Source organism: Taeniopygia guttata, chromosome 1A (assembly GCF_048771995.1).
Source record: "Taeniopygia guttata chromosome 1A, bTaeGut7.mat, whole genome shotgun sequence".
In the NCBI taxonomy this organism is placed as follows: domain Eukaryota; kingdom Metazoa; phylum Chordata; class Aves; order Passeriformes; family Estrildidae; genus Taeniopygia; species Taeniopygia guttata.
This window is the reverse complement of record NC_133025.1, coordinates 69,394,099-69,413,682: the sequence shown is the minus strand read 5'-3', so window position 1 is coordinate 69,413,682 and position 19,584 is coordinate 69,394,099. Positions and strand designations below refer to the sequence as shown.

At 42.1% G+C, this 19,584-nt stretch overlaps 1 protein-coding gene across 3 annotated transcripts in view; it reads right to left on the bottom strand.

Moving 5' to 3' along the window:
* Positions 1 to 11,843: 11,843 nt before the first annotated feature.
* DCP1B (decapping mRNA 1B) overlaps positions 11,844 to 19,584 on the bottom strand; it is a 40,716-nt gene continuing 32,975 nt past the window's right edge. For all 3 annotated transcript variants that reach the window (XM_004174289.6, XM_030263920.4, XM_072923880.1), the window contains 2 exons: positions 14,558 to 14,800; positions 11,844 to 12,806 (listed from right to left, as the gene is read on the bottom strand). In XM_004174289.6, coding sequence (XP_004174337.5) covers positions 12,726 to 12,806; positions 14,558 to 14,800 — 324 coding nt within the window. In that variant the 3' untranslated portion in view covers positions 11,844 to 12,725. The remainder of the gene's footprint in view (positions 12,807 to 14,557; positions 14,801 to 19,584) is intronic.

Here is a 19,584-nt window from a genome sequence, read left to right as displayed (position 1 = left end):
AAACTGGCTGCACTAGAACAGCTTTCTTGGAGAAGGAGGCTTTGCATCAAGTGACTGAAGAAATGATGGCAGTCATTCTGCCAGTCTGTGCTGCAAAAGACTTGACTTAGTGCACATCTAGCAACATCACCTCTGCTGCCAAATCCTTTGTATTAAAGGCATAATGCAATGACCTCTCTGGGGAACATGCTGCAGATCCCTCCTTCACTCTGCTCACTGTGTTAGTGAGGATTCAGGATTTTGCAAGGTTATCAGGACAGAGGTATTCAGGCCAAATTAAAGTTGTTCCAGCCTGGCAGGGCTACAAAAAAGGAGAGTCCCTCTTTCATCTGTTCCACTGTCAGGGTCAGCGAGTGGGGAAGGCACAGAGATGAGTTTATAGAGATCATAGTTGCCTTTATGATCCGATGTTACTGGTTCACCTACTTGCTGAAATCCTGATAAGGATTTACTAGGTCATGGCTGTCGGCTGTTTTGGAAACACGGTAATTCTCTGAGCTCTTGCAGGGGGAGACAACAGAGTGCCAAGGACCCTCTTCTGGCTTGGCAAGTGATCTACAGAGAGAGCAGCAAAGCCCCCCACTTCTCTGCCCTCCGCTGTCAGTTTGGCAGGGAGGCTTTCTCTGTCCTGGCAAATCAGGGTGGCTCAGGGAGGTTGTGAAGCTGAGCTGCAGCACTCTGCAGGCCTCTCTGTGGTGATCCAGGCACGGAACATCTGCCTGTCAGGGAAGATGGCATCAGCACAGCTGAGCTGCCTCTCCCCAGCACAGCGCTGAGGGCCACGGGCTCTCCATCTGTGGGCTGGCACAGCACTCGTGCCTCATCCTTGGGGATGCTGCTGCACGCTGCCACGGCATCAATAAATGGAAATGTCTGGGTAGAAAGAGTTTGGTTTTTTTCCCCACCTTTTTCAGAGGTTGAAAATCTTTGAATCTTTCCTGCTAATTTTGTTTTGTTGCTGATACTGAGCGTTCAGGCAAAATCTGTTGTAGAAATATGTATCAGAATTTCTGGAATATTCAGAACTTAATTTTAAAAAAAATCTTAAAAGTCTTATTATTTCTTTTCCTTTCCTTTTGATTTCACAGAAGGCAGCAGCTTTGCCAAAATTCTAGGTCACAAATTGTAACATTTCATGCTTTTCTCCTTTGAAAACGAGACCACTTTTTTTTTCCCTCACAAAAATCAGAGGCGATCAGTTTCAGTGTGATTAAAGATAAAAGCTGGGCTTTGGATACATTTTACCACACACTGATGTAGGTGTAGATAAAAACAGTCCATTCTTTCATGAATATTAATGAAAACATGTTTTGTGATTTTAGGCAACCATCAATTGTTATTAAAAATACCCTGACAGTTCTGAAGAAGAGCAAGAGGTGGGGGAAGGCTCTGCAAAAGGTTTTCCATATCCAATTAACACCGTTTTGTGTTTTGCTGTGAAATTACCCTGTACTCGGTGTGGAAGGTGCTTCCCTGACCTCCAGTGCTCAGCGGGGCTGGCAGGGAATGGTGTTCACCCATCCAAGCATGGCAGCGCCAGCACTGCTCCTTTTAAACTCCTTTAACCTCTGGTTACAATTCAAGTCACTTCCCTTCACCCTAAATTGCCTCTGACTCTGTAATTAGCTCAGTCACCTGCCAACTTCCATAACACACACTCATTCTTCCTCCCTTCACATCTGACAGCATCTCGCCCTTCGAACGGCTTTCAAACAGATTTCCCCTCCACCCCAGGGCCTTTTGTGCCGTGAGCCTGCCCTGGAAGGATGAAGATACAAATCACGTTGTGCCCAGAAGGATCATTAAATGCCTTCTTTGATTTTCTTCAAGGAGCACAAACAAGATGAGGAAGCCAACCAGCGTGTTTCTTGCCAGCTTTTTTTTTTTTTTTTTTAATTTAGGTGTTGGAGCCCTCCTCGGTGTGGGGTGATGATGCTGGTCCCTCCCTGGGGTGGGTGAGGTCTCTCCAGCTCTCAGCCATCTCCTGCCTAAGGAGACTGCCAACCCCCAGGACAGAGTGGTTCCCAATGATTCAGCCTGGTCTGGGGACATACATTATGAGAGAAAAGAACCTCTCTCTTCCTGCTGGAACGTGTAGCAGTGCACAAAGCCTGAAAAAAATCAGTTTCTAGCAGCCTGGCTCCTTCTGCTTCCCCACGCTGTTGTCAGCATCTGGGCAGCACATGGACAGGCAGGAGAGAGACAGGCAGAGCTCAGCAAACTGCTGGGTCAGGGACACAGCAGCCTGGAGATAAAACCAAGAACTGCGTCCACTGTCCACGACAGAAAATAGAATGTAGGATTGCAAGAGGTATTGAGAAATAATATTTTATATATATAAAATTCAAATATAACATTTAAATCAAGTAAATATTTCTAAATTTTATGTTGTAAGAAAGGAAATTTCTGTTCCAATTTGTGATATCTGTCTCAAATCATCTTTCATTTGCCAAAACTGCGCTCCAACTCCTGCCTTCTCGTTAGTGCAGCCTTGAGGCTGAAGTTTACATCTTTCTGAGCCAGAGGCTCCTGAAGTTTCAGACAGAAGCCAAACAGCTGTGCCCTGAGGGATTCCTTCACAGGAAATCTGATGTGCATAAAGTAGGCAGAGCTGTGCTGAAATCTCATTAGTGATGGTTGCTTGCTGCAGTTCTGACCTTGGCTTAATTCATTCAAGTGATGCTGGGGTTAATTGGCATTCTCAGTTTGGAGTGATTCCCTTTTACAAGGGCAGTTTAAGCCTAGATCTACTCTGCTGGCCAGGCCTGTAACTCCCCTAGACAGAAAAAGCATTACCTGGCTGTACTTGTGCCCAAATGCGTGGTGTCACACTCTGACAGCCCCTGAGTGTCAACCTCCCATGTGGAGCCCAGGGCTGGAGGGAAACCATGACCAAACACAGCAGCTGGGTTTTCCAGCAGATGTTGTCACGCAGCCTGAAGGCTCTTCATGCTCTGTCACCAGGCACAGGGACAGCCACCCCTCCCAGGACACTCCACCTGCTCTCCTGCTCCAGCAAATGCTCAGCCTGCAGCTCCCCTTGCCAGCTCTGCCTCATTTGGGAGGTGAATTCCTGGGACTGGCTATGGCCCTCTTTGATTGTCAGGGAGGCACACAAGGCCAGAGACACAGCACTCCTCATCCTCCTCATCTTCCTCATCCCACCTGGAGGTGGGAACTAACTGTGCCCTGGATTCCCTAAGTCCTTTCCTGGGCCACCTTCCAACTGCACCATGCTATTGTCACAGCCCTCAGTTACTGGTCAGCTTTGTCCCATCCTTGAGTGCCATAATTCTCTATTTGCCTTCCAGAGGTTTTTCCAGAGCTCTGCTGGTATTTTTTCCTAATAGCTGTTTTCACATCCACCACCAGCTATGTTTTTTCTCATCTACCCAGGCAGAAACCGCAACTGGAAAGGTTATTCTCTTCCAAAGGCTTTGCTCCAAGGATGCACTGCAGCAGCAAAGGGCAGGCTGGTGTTCTTTCTCATCTCACAAACCTCTGTTGAGGGTGATCAGGAAAGAAAGGAGCTCACTGCTTTCACAGTCCTCCCAAAATGCTGGGGAAATTCCATCAGACTTCCAAATTCCAGAGCATGCTGATCATACTCAGGATAAAAGATTAAAAAGGGACAGCCTTACACAGATAGTATGGAATAAGATGGAAGCAGAAAAGGTTGATGTGACTAGAACTCCTTAGAATTGATTGCTTAGGAGGGCTGAGAAATCCAACAGGTTAACATAGCCATGGAATCCTTTGCTTTTTGGCAGGGAAGACACTGATTATCTGGATTCAGTATGCTGCTGAACGTGTTAACCAAGGAGAAAATTGATATTAGCTCCAGAAAATAGCCAGCTGTGCCATGGCAGCTCAGGGCCATGAAGGTGAAAAACAAATGCAGAGAGCACAGAGCGAGCTGAGTCTCTGGACAGGGTTTTTTGGGGATCAGGTGAGTAGATCCTGTGCCCTATAGTCAGGAGGATGTTCTGTCACCCACAGGGGGTTGTTTTCAGCTGAGCAGTTCTATTCCCTAGCACAGGAAGACTGGGGTGGCCAAGGGCAGAAACAACCCTCAGTAGCTCAATAGCCCACCCTATTCCAGCGAAGTCATGTTAGTGGGGAAGGAGCTACAACAGGAGGTGTTGCCTTCTCCTCTCCCAGTGAAAATGGACTTTTTGTAATTCCGGTCTTTTCTGAAATGACGGTAGCAATTGCTCACCTCTGGACAGACCATCAAAACCCCTTTAAGACTCCAATTATGCTGCTGCAGTCATCAGGCAAGAGGAAAACATTTCTAAGGAAGAAGCACAATAACAGCTTTGACAGCAGCATGTTGCAAATCACATCAGAGACTCTGAGCAGAGAGCGAGGGAAGAGCAGAGCTAATGGGACAGGAAGGATAATGGGAATCTTGCACCAACTGGTCTCCTTAGTGTCATCTTTGCCACACAGCTGGAGAGAGCATATTTGGGAGCAACTGTAATTTATTTTTTGATCAATACAGGAGCTGCATATGAAAATACTCTTGCTGTTCTGGTCACTCCCTGCTGGCTTTATTCATTTGCCTGGCCTACAGCAGGCTCAGTGCACGCCAGGCTGCCACGTGCCAGCCACTGGGATGCTGCAGAGCAAGGGAGAGGGGAAGGGATTCCTGCTGGGTGATACAGTACCTGCAAAGGGAAAGGAATAGAATATCAGAAATCCCACATTTGTCTGGACTAATTTTTGGTTGCTAGGCTGCTGTTGTTGCCTCTGTCTGCTCTTTGCTTTTTCCAGTTTTCACTGCCTACACAACATGCTGATCTCTTTACAAAGTTCTGGATCTGGGAAACAGAGCAGTTTGGGCTGGACTAAGGGATTTCTCAGTTGGCTGCAAACAAAAATGAAGTTATTGGAAAGGAGTGAAGCCCCAGTGAGGTGTGACTGAGCATCAGTCTCTGCCTCTTGACTTTTGTGACCTCCATACATCTGTTATTGGAACTGCTCCTCATGTCCATTTTAAGTGGGGTAATATTTCCTTCTCTCTCCTTTAGAAGGGTAATGTGTATAAAAAGCACTTTTAGACTCTTCTATCTAGCTATTTATGTAAATGCAGTTGTAGAGCAATGTTGAAGAGTTAAAAGATACATGTAAGAAACAAAAATCTTTTAAAGTCATGTTAAGATTTCTCATCCGAAGGGGATTATGAAATCATCACTTCCAGAAAAGGAGCAGAGCACCTTAGGTGCACTTTAGGGGCACAAACACTCTTCAACGTTTGTGCCCCTCTGTTCTGTATTTGAAACTGTCCCTGTTCCCCTCCCCTCCTCCTGCCTGTCCAGGCCTGCCCTCTGAGCACAGTGTAATTAAGCAGCTTTTAATGGTGTGGCAAGAAGAGCCCTACTTCTCTCTTCCTGTCACCTCCTAAGCTGATATTTTATCTCTGAGACCTTCCCATTTCATAACCTGGTTGCTTCAAGGTGTGCACAGCAGAGACACAAGGGCTTGTTGTCATCACCTCTGGGCATGGGACTGCTCACTGCACTGCCCACTGGCCAGCCTTTGTCTGCTGGATTTAGCAGCCCCCTGCAGGGAGGGATTAGCTGAGTGGCCTGAAATTTAATGCTCTCTAAATTTCTGCTTTTAGCCAAGGAAGTGAAAGTTTTCCTGAACAAAACTATGTTTTGTTTGTGCTCTTCTATCTCCCCTGCTTCCTGTTCTGATTTCCACACCTTCACTTCTGACCCTAAAGGTGAGCTGAAAATTTCCAGTTTTCACGCCTCTTTAGAAGTATTCACTAATTTCAAAGTCCTTACTGGATTTTCTTGAGTATACAGTCATAATTTCTTCATATCTCTCACACAAAGGAGTTAACTCAAAGGAGACTTCTCAACTTTACATTTCTACTTACTCCCTCTACCCTTCCCTTGATGAAGCTCCTGCTTTATGATCCTGGAGGGACTTTTCTCAAAGATAACAGTGCTTTTATTTGTTACAGGATGCATCGTCTTCACCTGTGGTCCTACTGACACTCTGAGACATTCCTAAGATGTGGCACATGTTTGGTGGGATGTGATGGACTTGAAAGGAGCCCCTGGTAATGGCCTGTGCTTGCTCGTGGGGCAGCCAAGGGTTACAACATCTCCCTGCAGCTGCTTTGGAGGAACTGGAGGTGGTGATTTTAGGAATTGGGGCAGGGGTAAGGAGGAGGGCACAGGTGGCTTGGAAGCACTAGGTTTTGGCCTTCAGGGGTGAAAACAGGAGAAGGGAAAGAGGGTGAGACAGCAGAGGCAAGAGGATGCTGCTGCTTGCAAACACCTCTCACGGAGATGGGAATTGCACCTCTGCTGCCAAACTTCCAGCATTAAGTAGGTGATTCCTGAACTTTGGTACGATTTTGCAACTTGGCAGCTGCCCTAATTCAAGCTCTTGGCTGCAGCTCGCTGCATCCATGGCAGAAGGCCAGATGAGAGGCAGGAGTCCCCTGATAAGGATCCAGGAGGGGAGCCTCAGGCACAGAGAAACCCTGCTCAGATGAATGAAATGCAGGCACTTTTGCTAAGTGGTAGGTCTGGGGCTACTGCTCCAGGCAGAAAGCAGGCAGCTGTTGGTGAGCCAGACTGCAAAGCAGCAGTAAAAATGAAGGAAAACAGAGCTTTTGTTCCCAGCCTGAGTAGCCCTGCTCTGGGAGGGCTGCCAAGAGCCTGCACGCTCCTTTCCTCTCTTCCTCTCAACCTTGTATTTACAGGCAAGTGCTGAAGAAAAACCCACAGGTGGGCAGGGTTCTGAAGTGACATATTAATAATTTCTCTTTCCCTTCTAGGATGTTTGAGAAGCAGATTTCAGGTCTTGGTGAAGAAATCCAGGATGGGTGGCTGTACCTGGAGACAAAAGGTGTAACAAGATGTGTGGCAGCAGCACTTGGGCAAGAATAATGTTAACATTTATGTAGGATCTAACCATGGGATCAATATCCCTCTGTGCACACAGTAGCAGCTGTAGGAATACCATCATTTTCCAGAGTTACTCCATGGCCTGGAAGCAGGACACTCCCTTGGTGATAGGAAGATGTCATCCTTTCTATTTCTTTTCTCCTGTTTAGTCACACGCTGGAGGGTTTTTTCTCCTGCCTTTACAGGGCTTACCTTGCTTTTTGTGGCATTAGTGTCCAAATAGAGAAAAAACATATTTTAATTAATGTATGCTCCAAATGGATTAAAAAAATATTGTGTGGTTTTTTTTTAATTACCTGTTTGACTGAAGCTGCTGCTCTCAGAAATGTGCAGTGACTTCCTATTGTATACAACAGACGTTTATTCCAAATTAATTTATTGGATTTTTTATGTTGTTGCTCACCTGTTGAAAAGAAAAAGCATGGAGATTACTTGAAACTCAAATTCTTTCCACAACAGCTATAAAGGAAAGGCATTCCTACATTAAACATATTTTCTCCAAAATCTATTCTTTAAAGTGACATAAAAATCTCCTTTTCTTCTCCACTTTACCCTTGCCAGTACTTATTTCCTGCTTGTTTCAGTAGCTTTTTTCAGCTATACTTAAAGCAATGTGGTTCTTGCATTTCACATTTGCTTCCATGCTGAGCAGATTTATATCTGAACACTGTTCTGTTTGAGGGTACAATCTCCATTAAATGAAAAAAACCCCAAACAAACAGAAATGTGAAGGGCAGATTCACGCCATCCTCTGCTGCACTCTGGGGAAAGGCAGGGGCTGACACTGGTGCCAGTGCAGGTTCAGCACAGGGTGCTGGTGCTGGGGAAGGTGCTGCCCAGGCTAACTTTAGCCCAGACACTCTAATCCCTCACGCTAAATTAAGTTTGTGCTGAGAGCTGCCCTCGCCAAGATCCCACCTTTCCACTGGGTCTGCGCTGAGATTAGGCTCGGGATCAGCAGCTGCCCTGGGTGAGGGTACCTGCAAACATCCTGGACTCCCAGAGTCAGCCAAGATAGGGGGTACAACAAAGACCCCTTCTACTACTTGTGGCATTTGCCAAGTCTTGATGTCAGCCAAGAGGCAGAACCTTTGGATCCCAGTTTCCCCAACAGCTCAGAGCAGTTCAACGCAGAGCTTCAGCTCCTGCCTCTCTCTGCCCTCCCCACATCCCAGCCCAGGGCTACACAACCCATCCCTGCCCTGATCCACTGCCTGGGCTTCCCCCTGAGCCCCACGACATCAATCCCAACCTTGGCATGCTGCATTAATTCTGCTGCAAGACATGGCACCATGCAGCCATCTTAAAATAAAAAAAAGGAGAAAAACAACGGGAAAATGTGGCAGGCACATTATTCTCTCTCTCAGGATTTTTCATAGAGAAGCACAGAGAGAAAGAAAGAGAAAACAATTTCTATTTCTGCTCCTTGTTTTTCCCATGTGGAATGTGTTTGGAGAATTGTTTACCTGGGGTGATTGCTTGATTGGATTCTGGTGAGGATTGTTAGAGCCTGATGGCCACTCCAATCCACCTGTGGCTGGACTCGGGAGAGGGTCACAAGTTGTGAATGAGTTAGATATGGTAGTTAGAACAAGTAGGTTTGTAGTTTTAGTATCTCATTTAAATAGTATATTAATGTATTATAGTATAGTTATAGTAAAGAAATCATTCAGCCTTCTGAACTGGAGTCAGACATAATAATTTCTTCCCACCGGCTTCACCTGCATTTACAATAGGAAAAGGCAGAAAAGACTGGTGTGGGAGCAGGGCTGAGCTTTCTCTTCAGCAGCAGAGCCAGCTCAAAGTATTTATAAAGCCACAACCTTTGTTTCCTCAGTGTCTTGCAGAACCTCATTTTCCACTTGCAGCTTGCATGTGCCAAGCTCCCTGCTCCAGTATTCCCAACTGAGCTGTGCACAGATTTACATCTAAAGGCCAGAACAAGCTTGTTAGAGATATTCACAGGAGTTTGGAAAAGGCAAAGACTTGTAAGAGTCTCTTAAAAGTCCTCAGAATTAGCAGTAAGGTTTACTGTAGGTTGACTGAGAATTAAAGTTTTAGTGCATTATTCATCTCCAGGAGTGAAGTTTTGCCTTTCTCTAGGTTTCATGGATCCCTCTGGGTAAAGCTGCCTTCTTATAACATTTTTTTTCATTAGAACCTCCAATGCTTAATGAAAAATGTCTTTTAATTTTGCCTTTTCCTCAGCAAAGACTTCCAAGTTTGCTAAAATATTGAACTAGGATTTTAATGTCCTGAAGGGACACTGGTATCTCCAATACCCACTGCTTTTATGACTGAAGTTCAAAGCTCAACACATTCTAAATAGGCTGTCAGAGGAGGTGGAGCATCCTGCCTGTTCAGCTGCATCTTGCTCCTGGGAAATTTTATTTTGCTGCACTATTTTAATTATCCCCATTGCAGCTACAACAAGCAGGAACAACAGAGAGCTAGTGAATAAAAATCAAATTAAGGAGTGGAATTTTCTGTGAGAAAATATTTGGATGTCTTCACTGAGTATTGTGGATTTCCATGATAGACATGGACAGAAATGATGCTTCAGTGTTTTACTCCTTGTCTTCTCAATCTAGTTTAATAGGTGTGGAATTTTTTAAGGAAGTGGACAGTGGTTAAGTGGAATGACACTGAAAACTAATATCAGCTCAAGGCTGAAAATGGGATTAATGCATAAAGCACTGCTGCAACTGCTGCTGGAATTCTTGCTGGTCCCAAATGTTATTTAAAGTTATTTAATTCTGCTGGGAGAAAAAAAAAACCCCAAAAACCACAACTCAAAATGAGCAGTATCACAAGAAGTACATAAACAATAAAATTACACATGCATACTGTGAAATCATTTAGAGTTAATATGATCCTTATATACTTTCTGATTTTCTACTTGCTCTCTTTTTCCATATTCAGATAAAGAAAAAACAAAACACACCCAAAGAAAGGCAATTCTAAACTACTGAAGTCTTTTCTTCTCAAAAGGCCTTGTTAGCCTAAGAGCTCATAGTTCTAACAGTGTCTTGAAAGAAAATTTAAAAATTGAGGAATCTGAATGTTTGCAACCACCATATTCAGAGGTGGTTCATTAATACTCACCAGATTTGATATCAAATTCACTATATTTGATACCCAGAACACTCTTTTGGCATCATGCACAGACCTGGCTGCATAGAGACACTCCTAGCTGATAACAAAGCTGCTAAAAACCCACAATGCCAGAAGGCAGAGATGAAGTTTTCAGTATTCCATGAGAATCCTCCAGGTTTCCATGACACTGGAAGCCTCCAGCTGTATTTCTGGATAAAGCCTTTTTCTGAGACAGGTACTTCAGTCTGCAGTAGAAAGGGACATGGGTCAGTTCTACACTCCAGTATGACCCCAAGCTCAGTCTCCAATTCTCAAATGCACCTGAAAAATCAGATCCTGTCCTCTGAGATGGAAACCTAGACAGGAAGTTTGCCTTCATTTCTCCACAGATTTCTCTCACTACTTTTCCTCTACTGCCCACAATAAAACTCAGGGTTTCTTTCTGAGCTTGTTCTATCTTCTTACCACTGCTGTTCTTGGTAAGCAGGATAGACTTTAAAACAGCACCTTCATTCTTTAGCAACAACTTTTCTTCACTCCACAAAAGGCAAGTTTATGCCTTCTGAATAATCCCAGAAATCCCTTACAGTGCAATACAGTGAGAGAAACACAATTCTGCCAGCATTACTTGGTGGAGATGTAACTAGAAGAGAGGGCAGTGAAAAGAAACCCTGAATTACCTCAATCCTTGTCTGCTTTAAGATAAGCCTCAGCTTGTCAAGCATAATGCCAATACTACAGTTTTCTTAAGCACCCAGAGTTAACAGATGTTTTAAAAAATATGTCTTTAATTTCTGTAAATTGCTCTGACAAGGAATAAATAAGAATGTTTTAAAAACTTCTACTTACCTTTTTGTAAATAAAATATTCGCCCCATAATTAGAAAATCTATTATCAAGACAGCTTGAGATGCTTAAGGATTATTTTTACCTGCCAATTACAGAAGTTCTACATGTCAAATGAGGTCTTAACTATGTGTCCTCATCATCTTTAAATTGCAGTCTCAGATAATCCAACATCACAGACATCAATTATGCATATATCTAGTTTCAAATTCTTTTGTGTAGATTACAATATCTTCCACACCAATTCATTCTGAAATAATATCAATTAACTCAGTAGAATCACATAAATTATAAAGGCTATATAAATTATGAAGGCTGCAGAATTAGAATTTGCTATCTTTAAAGTCTGCTTTTCCTGCTATCTGCTCAACACATTCATTTCACTGAATCTGCAAGAATCATAAACATGCAACCAGAATGTGACTTGCTGTCTACCAGGTACTTAGTGTAGGGAAACTACAGCAGATTTTTGGGGTTATTTGCTTGTGTGAATAAAGAATGTAGCTCTTGACTTTTGGGTTTTTTCCTATGTGTTTAGAGCTTTTCCCAAGAAATAGCAGAAAATCCCCCATACCCTTGCATGGGGCAGGAGCAACTGTTTGACTCATTACAACTCTACTAACTGAAACCTGCAGCTAAACTGACACTGAACAACTTTCACAGATGAGGCTACTGAGTTGTGCCTACATCAATGCCCACAGTAAAGAAGATTGAATAACCATTCATGGATTACAGTTTGGGCTCTTTGCGCCCACAGAAGAAATTCCTCCTCAGCAACAACTGTGTATTCCTAAAGTGTAGTAAACTGGCACTTCAGAAGAAGATGCTAATAGAAATATACATAAAAATCCTTGCAATCATTTATTCTAGTTGATTTAAGACCTCATGTGCCTTCTGCCAAGTGTAAAAATATTTTTGAGTCATACAAATGAAATATATAGCCCATGGTGCAATAAAATGAAACAGCACATAGGAGGGATTATCCATTTTTATTTTCTTTAGAAATGGATCAATGAAATCACTGTGCTCCAGGAACACACTTAAAAAAAAAAAATTACACCAGGTAGCATTCCCCTTAACAAATTTTCACATTGCTTACAGTTATGCAGATTGGCCCTGGAATAATGGAAACATGAATCCAGTGTCACCCCAGAGCTCTGTGCCAGTCAAGTACGTTCACAAACCCCCCCTCCCCACCCCATTGCTCGAACACCTGCAAAATCCCATTCTATATCTAGCTAAAAATACTCTTGTCAAAATAGAAAAAGATTTTCCTACAAAAATTTTGTCATGACACTTCTTCTAAATTGCTTTTCAGACAACTAAGTACGATGATCAGTCTTCCTGAAACCTCCCTTTCCAAGATTTCAGGAATTTTCACGTTTCGTTCTCAGGATTTTCATGATCCTAAAAATAGTCCAACATTGCCACCATGTGGTCAGGGACGGGCGCGTTCCCCGGGACAGCTGTGCAGGACGGCTCAGGGAAAACCAGGGACACAAACCTCGGCAATGAGTAACCACGCTGCAAATGAAAAAGGAATCTGGATCCTGAGAACTGAGTCCTTATGCCGAGAAACCAACTCTAAGTATGGACCAGGGTAAGAAAAATAATTTAAGATATTTTGTGATTTAATTCCTCAGCGTTGTGACGCTCCCCTCGCTAAAGGCACCATCCATTTCTGCTCACTTTTTTTTTCTCAGTACAGCATCTGTTTGCCCACAAGGAAAATCTAAGTGTATGCAAAATGCCTAAGACCATTCATTTCTTCAAACATAATCATACTTTAAAATTTCAAAATCTTCTTCCTGGAGTTCAGGAAGCCATGGAAATTGATCGGAGAGTTGATCTTTCACATGGGCTTTTTCATCGCCGCCTTCCGCACACTGAAGAGATATGCTTCATAAATAATGTTTAAGAAGTTGTCATCATTCTGAAAAACAAAACAGGTCATTGTTAGCAGGATAACTGGAGTAAAGAGATTAGAAGGTATTCCATTTTATGGACTAGACACTTTTCAGCCTTACTCTTTTTTAAAAAAGGGAACCATAGCAAAGCCCTTTCCTTCACCAAAGATCTATTTTATTTCCCATGACTGCACCTCAGTAAGGAGCAATGAGTACACAGAAAGAAGATTTTCTAAACTCACAGTGCATTTAAATAGAGTCCAGATTGTTGCATAATAACTCAGTGACAATACTGAAATTACAATCCTGCTATTTCTCTTCTTTGCCCTCATTTATCTAGCAACTCCCTTAAGTTGTGTCCTCTATCAGGTCATTCCAAGCATGCCTGAAGGAATAATGAAACACTCTGGGGATTGTGATTCTACACCAAAATCCTACCTGGGAAAATCCTTACATCTTGTTTAGCTCTTTTAGGCCTAACATTCCCTAAGGGATGCTGCTCCTTTTGCTCTGATACTTAACTTTTTCCTTCTGAAGAACATTTTGCAAGAATGAGTCAGCCCACATTAAGAAAGAATGTTATAAGTAGCTTACATAAACATATGAGAATAATTACAATAAAGATAATATTTAAGGAAAATTAGGTGCATTCAAGATTGTAGCTTTATATAATGGAAAATGACAGCTAACAAATTGGCAGTGAATAATTTCAAGGTAACTCAGTTAATCCTAACTACCACCAAGAATAGCAGGGTTAAATATGTATTTTACAAGTAAAAAGTTACAGAGGGCAAACCCCAATCTTCCTTGATTAGTTTTTCCTCTTCAACTTCATGTATGGTTTTAATAGTATCTAGACACTCAAAGTATGTAAAGGCAAGATAATGTGATATTTTTTAAATCCCAAAATACAAGTACAGGGAAAAATGAGAAATCCCTCCAGCTTGTTAAAGATACTATTTATTTTCTGAATTTGTAACTTAAATAACATTTTAAGTAACTTACAATAATGACTTTTAATTTTATTCCAAAGCCATACAGGCACATAGTTTTGACCTACAAACTGGACGTGTTTCTCTGCCCATTGTATTCTGCAGCCAGGTTTTTAGTTATGTAATCTCTCCTCAACTTCTACTCTTCAGATATTATTCACACAGCAAGATAAAGAAAAAAAAAATCGTAATTCTGCATCATGCCAGAGCAGTAAACAATCATCCAATACATAACATTGTTAAATGCTTTGTCATAATTAAACCTGAAAAACTGCAGCAAAAGGAATTTTATTTAATGTAATTCTCTATTTCAAAGTCTAAACTGAATTAACATACATTCATGTTATCTAGTCCATATTTTAAAGTCGCTCACACTCATCCTGCAATTTTAATCTCCCATCTAAATTCCTCTTACTGCTTACACACATCTCTGAAATATCTGGCAACTAGGGTAATCACCCATTATTTATCCTTGGCTAAAAATAAAATAGATGTCTCTCTGGCTCAGAGGCTGACCTTACAAAGCTTTCAGTCATCTTTGTTCTTTTCCACCAAATTTATTACCTTTCCTGAACCCCAAATCAGATGCATTAATCAAAATGCAGTTGAGCCAGCAGCGTGCAAGGAGGGAGAGCCTATCACATCACCCTGGCACAAGAAGCCCAACTTCCAACATATATTTAATTATTCATTTTGCCTTTAGAAAAATACAACAATGACAGGGTGCTCGTATCAAAATGGGCAGCAGAATTTTAAGCAAAGCGGGAGAACTCCTGGCACTGTACCTGGATGAGGTGTAGGAGGGTTTCCTGCAGCTGCATCTTGGTGATGGAGGTGCTGCTGGCCACGCCTGGCTCTGGGGCTGGCAGGGGCAGCAGCAGGCTGGCCGAGCTGGCAGTGGCCTCGGGGTTGGCTGCTGCCAAGCTCTCAGCAGCTTTGGGTGGAGCGGGCGTGGGCTGGCTGAACACCATGGGGGACATCAGCAGTGTGGGGGTCACAGTGGCAGGAATGCGCTGAGGGGACATGACCTGTCCGGGTAAGAATACAGGCATCAGTTAAAGCTGTCTGTGTAATTCTGTGGGAATGGAGATGCTGAGAACTGGCAGAGGGCACAGACTGCTGCAGAGCAATACTGAGATGTAAAACTCCAGCTCAACACCACCTCTAGGATCTATTTCCAGATGAAAAGGTCTTCCATCCCATTTGAGATTGCAGACATGGAGTCAAGTGTGACAAATCTGATAGGCAAATGATCTTAGGACAACAGGATTTTATTACAGGAATCGGACTACTATTAAATATCAGCACTTAGAAAATGCAGCTGTAAAGTCTTCCACACAGGGACAGCAAGTCAGGAAGTTTAATCTTTGAGAACATGAGACATGCAAATATCACTGTTAAAGATGAACCCCTGTACCTAAAACTAGAAAGTATTTTCCAATTATAACTTTCAAATTACTTTATAAATATATATATATATATGTGTGTGTGTATTTTACCTTCTCATTTTATTTAAGAAAAGAGAAACCAAAATGATAGATCCAGTGAACTCATGGCACTATCAGAAACAGAACAGACACACAACCAACACAGTTGACAAAATCAAAGTGACCCTCAGAGAGAACCTTGGTGCTGCAGCAGTTTCCTCAGTATCCTAACCACACCAACCTGCACATCTGCCAAATAATTTTCACCTTCAAATTTTGCAGTGAATCTTGGAACTGTAAAACATGCAGGATTAGCAAATACTACCAGATATAATATTAGCAAATACTATCATATGTAATATACAACATAACACAGAAAGTTAATTCACTCAGCTTTCAGACATCAGATCTCTCTCCAGGTAATTCCAGTAATAAAACTTACCCTAATCAGCCATCTTCTTGCTATTCAAGTATCCAATCTTTTTAAAGTACAGACAAAGGAATTGATACAAGCCCATGAAAGCTCCTCCCTTTTGGACTGGAGCATGATTTATTGCTACCATATTAAGGTGAAAGGCTACTGAATCACTTCACTCTGTGTCCTGGATTACATTTCAATTTTGAAGAAAAGAGAACTGAGGTTGATCTCCTAGGTATGCAAAACCACAGAGATTAGAACAATCACATTTTTGTAGCTTGTATTTCTCCTAGTTATGATTGTTCTACCCAAGACATTTCTGAACAATGTGAGACCACGATACAAAGAGAAATAGAAACAAAGAGGACTGAGATTTCCTTCTGTTTTACGGAAAATTTAAGGAAAGACTAGGGATCAGGAAAGAAAGCATGCAATGTACACCTAATGCAAAAGTCTTGCTTTTGTTCTCCCCAATATTTACCCAGTTAGGTAAATATTGTGTTTGTTTCTCAAACACAGAGTACTACAAAACTCTAGACTACAGCTTTCTTCCAACCCCACTGTATGTAATCAAAACAGCAATGACCAGATCTGTGTTCCAAGCCTCTAACTGAGCAGAGTATTACAAACTGACTGAAGCTTTGCACACCTATGCTTAAAGAACTACACTCATTTTAGAAGAAAACCAGTATGAGTTGAAAGTGGCACCCCTATGTAGCGTGAGACCTTCAGACTCCGCACAGATCTTATCCTGCTTGTGGAACACCAACTACCCCCAGATACTCATCCCAGTGCTTCTGCTCTACTCATCCATGCTGCTGCAGCAATTTCTCTTTAATTTACCTCCAGCAAAATTGGCAGGGCTTGCTTAAACAAGATGATTCTTCCTAATGTGATTTCAAGAATGCATATACAAAACTGCTCTACAAGGGCAGAAACCTCCTGCAAAGGGAAAGCTGGAGCAGCTGGAGGAGATAGTGTCCCACTACCACAGCTTAATCTACAGCAGACTCTGTCAGCCCCACATAACATGGCCTTCAAAGTCAAAAGACATTTTTCTCATTTGCCCAAGGCAAGCAAACAAAACCTGAAACAAACTGTGCCCTTAATAATACACAGCTCCTCCTGACAAACACATGTTGTGGTTTAAAAGACACATGAAGAATGCTTTGTCTTCTCTGGATAGAAAGGTCTGTTAGGTAGGACATGCCAAGCATATGGAAACTATATGGAATGAGCAATATTGCCATCTGCTGGTGATACAGCCGACATCTACAGGGTCATGCAGAACTTCAAATACTTTGTCAGAAGAATAGAGAGTATATGTGTATTCTTTCAGCGCATAGCATTTATGTCTGTCCTTAATGCTAGAATGTATTTTTTGCTAACAGCTCAAGTTCAAAGCTTCTGCCATTGAACAAACCTTTACATAAAAAACATGGATTGTTTGGGGTTTGTTTTAAAAATAAAGCAAAATTTTCATTTGAGAGTCAGCTCAGATCACCTTGAATCACTGGGACAATTGACACCCACCAGAAAACAGGATGCTGATCTTGGCATTACCAGTGCAATTGCTGTAACACCACGCTTTTGCAGAAGGCACTGCCAAGGGACACAAACAGCCTTTGGACCAATCCTTTAGCTTTGAGTAACTTCTCACCAGTCATAACAGCCCTTCCAAAATTCTGTTGATCAACTTGTTACCCACAGAAACTGAGCTGCTTCTTTATCCATTATCTCCAGCTGTCAGGTCAACACTTAAATCTCTGAGTCACTAATAACAGAGTAGGAGTCTGCCGTCAGCTGTGCAGCAATGAAGAACAAGAAAAATGTGCAGAATAACTTGTGCAGTATCTAACATCCTTTCCCTTAAGCCCAAATGCTCACTAAGATATCAGACTGGTGCTCTGTGTGGCTGCTGGCAGCTGGTGACATGAACCAAGGAGTGCAGTGGGTCTCCTGCCGTGCAAACTGGCACCTTCTGTTGTTTCCTGAGTGAACAGAATCCCAGGTGGATCAGGTGCTCCTCTGGAACATCAGCACCCAGTGTGTGCTGTGGGCCTAAACAGTTTTCAGAGGCATTGCTTAAAACTGAGAACATAATTTTAAGAATGGTTCAGGAACTTTAAAGGCAGTAATTAAAATAAAGCTGGCTACAATGCTAACATTGCTTCGTCTTTCAAGTTTAATTTAGAATATTTTAACTGATGTTTAGTGACAGAAGCTGAAATTACTTTTTGAAACAAATTTAATGCATCTATTTGCATTATACAATTGCTGAAATTGCAGCCAGGACAACAGAGAAGCAGTGCTGTGGTGCTCACACCACAGACACTGGGGTTTCATGCACATACTCAGAAGATGTAACATTACATACAAAATGCATTCTTGATGGAAAAATGCTCCAAGAAATGTGAAAAATGAGCTGCAAGATGTGCAGTCTTCTGAAGAAATGATAAATTTGTGTCTGGGTTATTGTAAGCACTTTTAAAACCATAATTCTGATTAACATAAACACTTAAGCATGCATGTATCTATAATCAGGATAACACATGCCTAACACCAAACATATCTCTAAGAGCCCACTGTAGATTGATGCTTTTTTATTGTCCCTTAAGCACACGTTACTCACTGTCTACATAAAGAATGTTTCACAAAACAGGGCTGGCACCAGACCAGGCTGAATACTTCCAAGTATTATTCTTTGGCTTTTGCTTTTTTCCTTCTTCCCCCCCCCACCCCCCCCATTTTTTGGTAACTGGTCTCTTCATGTGGGAGATCACAGTTCTTGTACCATATGGAGATGCAGCAGAAGCCAATTTAAACTTGGACTTGTAATGTGTCAGTTGTGGAAAGGACTATTGCTTACATTTTCTTAGTGCTGCTGATGGATTTAGGGTGTTCCTTTAATCTGATTTTTCCAACAACAGACACTGCTCAGATATCTCTCTATTCCTGTCAGACTTTTGCTTTTTCTGTATGCTGAAGCGTAGTAGAAGAGGCAATACCAAAAGACAAATAATTACAGAGAACAAACCTTTTGCTGCACTTGGTGTCAGAATCTGCTTTGATCAATTTTGCATGAGCATGTGCAGATATATTGGTGCCAATTCAATTTCACTCAAATATCTACTCTGCAGGCATGGCAGCATTTGAAGCCTCTGGTCTACTGCAAGGGTAATATTATAAAAAGATTAATGTTGGTTTTAAAAGTAGGTTTTTATCTTCCAGGTTGTTTTTCAAAAGCAGGCATGCTTTGTGTGGCTAATTCACAGCTTCCAAAGGAACAGACTCTTTCCTTCATTTTTAGCCTCCCTGCTTTTGCTTTTGTGGCAATCTGCTGCACGTGAAAAAGGCCATTCCTCCCAGACTGCAGAGCTTTACATGTCCTAAGCAATAATTAATGACAGTTTTGTTATCATTTTTAGTCTATGCATTAAATCTCCAAATTTCATGCATCTAATATTGTGTTGATAGCAGCTGTGGCAGCCTGTGAAGCCACTCCTCGACAGCCTCAGTCTCCTTGTTCTGCTCACAGCTGTGCAAAGGAAGACTGAGAATCTCAGTTGCTGCTTTTTTTTTTTTTTTTAAGGCAAACTTGCAGCAATAATCAGAGTGAGTGAGCATTGTTCCGCAGAAGGCTTTTCTCTCAAGCTGCTGTTCTATCCATACTCAAGAAGTCAAACTGTTGCAATTGCATTAGACCAGACCTCAGGAATTGCCTTTCCATATTGCAACTAATACTGGCACCACTGTCTTTTGCATATATACAAAACTAAAGTAATTTGCCATAGCAGCATCTGTAGGCATTTTTAATCTGAAAAATATATCAGCATATTTCCTTATTTTTTATTAATGGATACTGACTTACAATGTAGAGCTTGGACTTGCCTCATTTCACTTTTACCTTCATTATGTCCTCCCTCATGCTACCACTACATGTACCAGTGACTCACACAATTTCTTA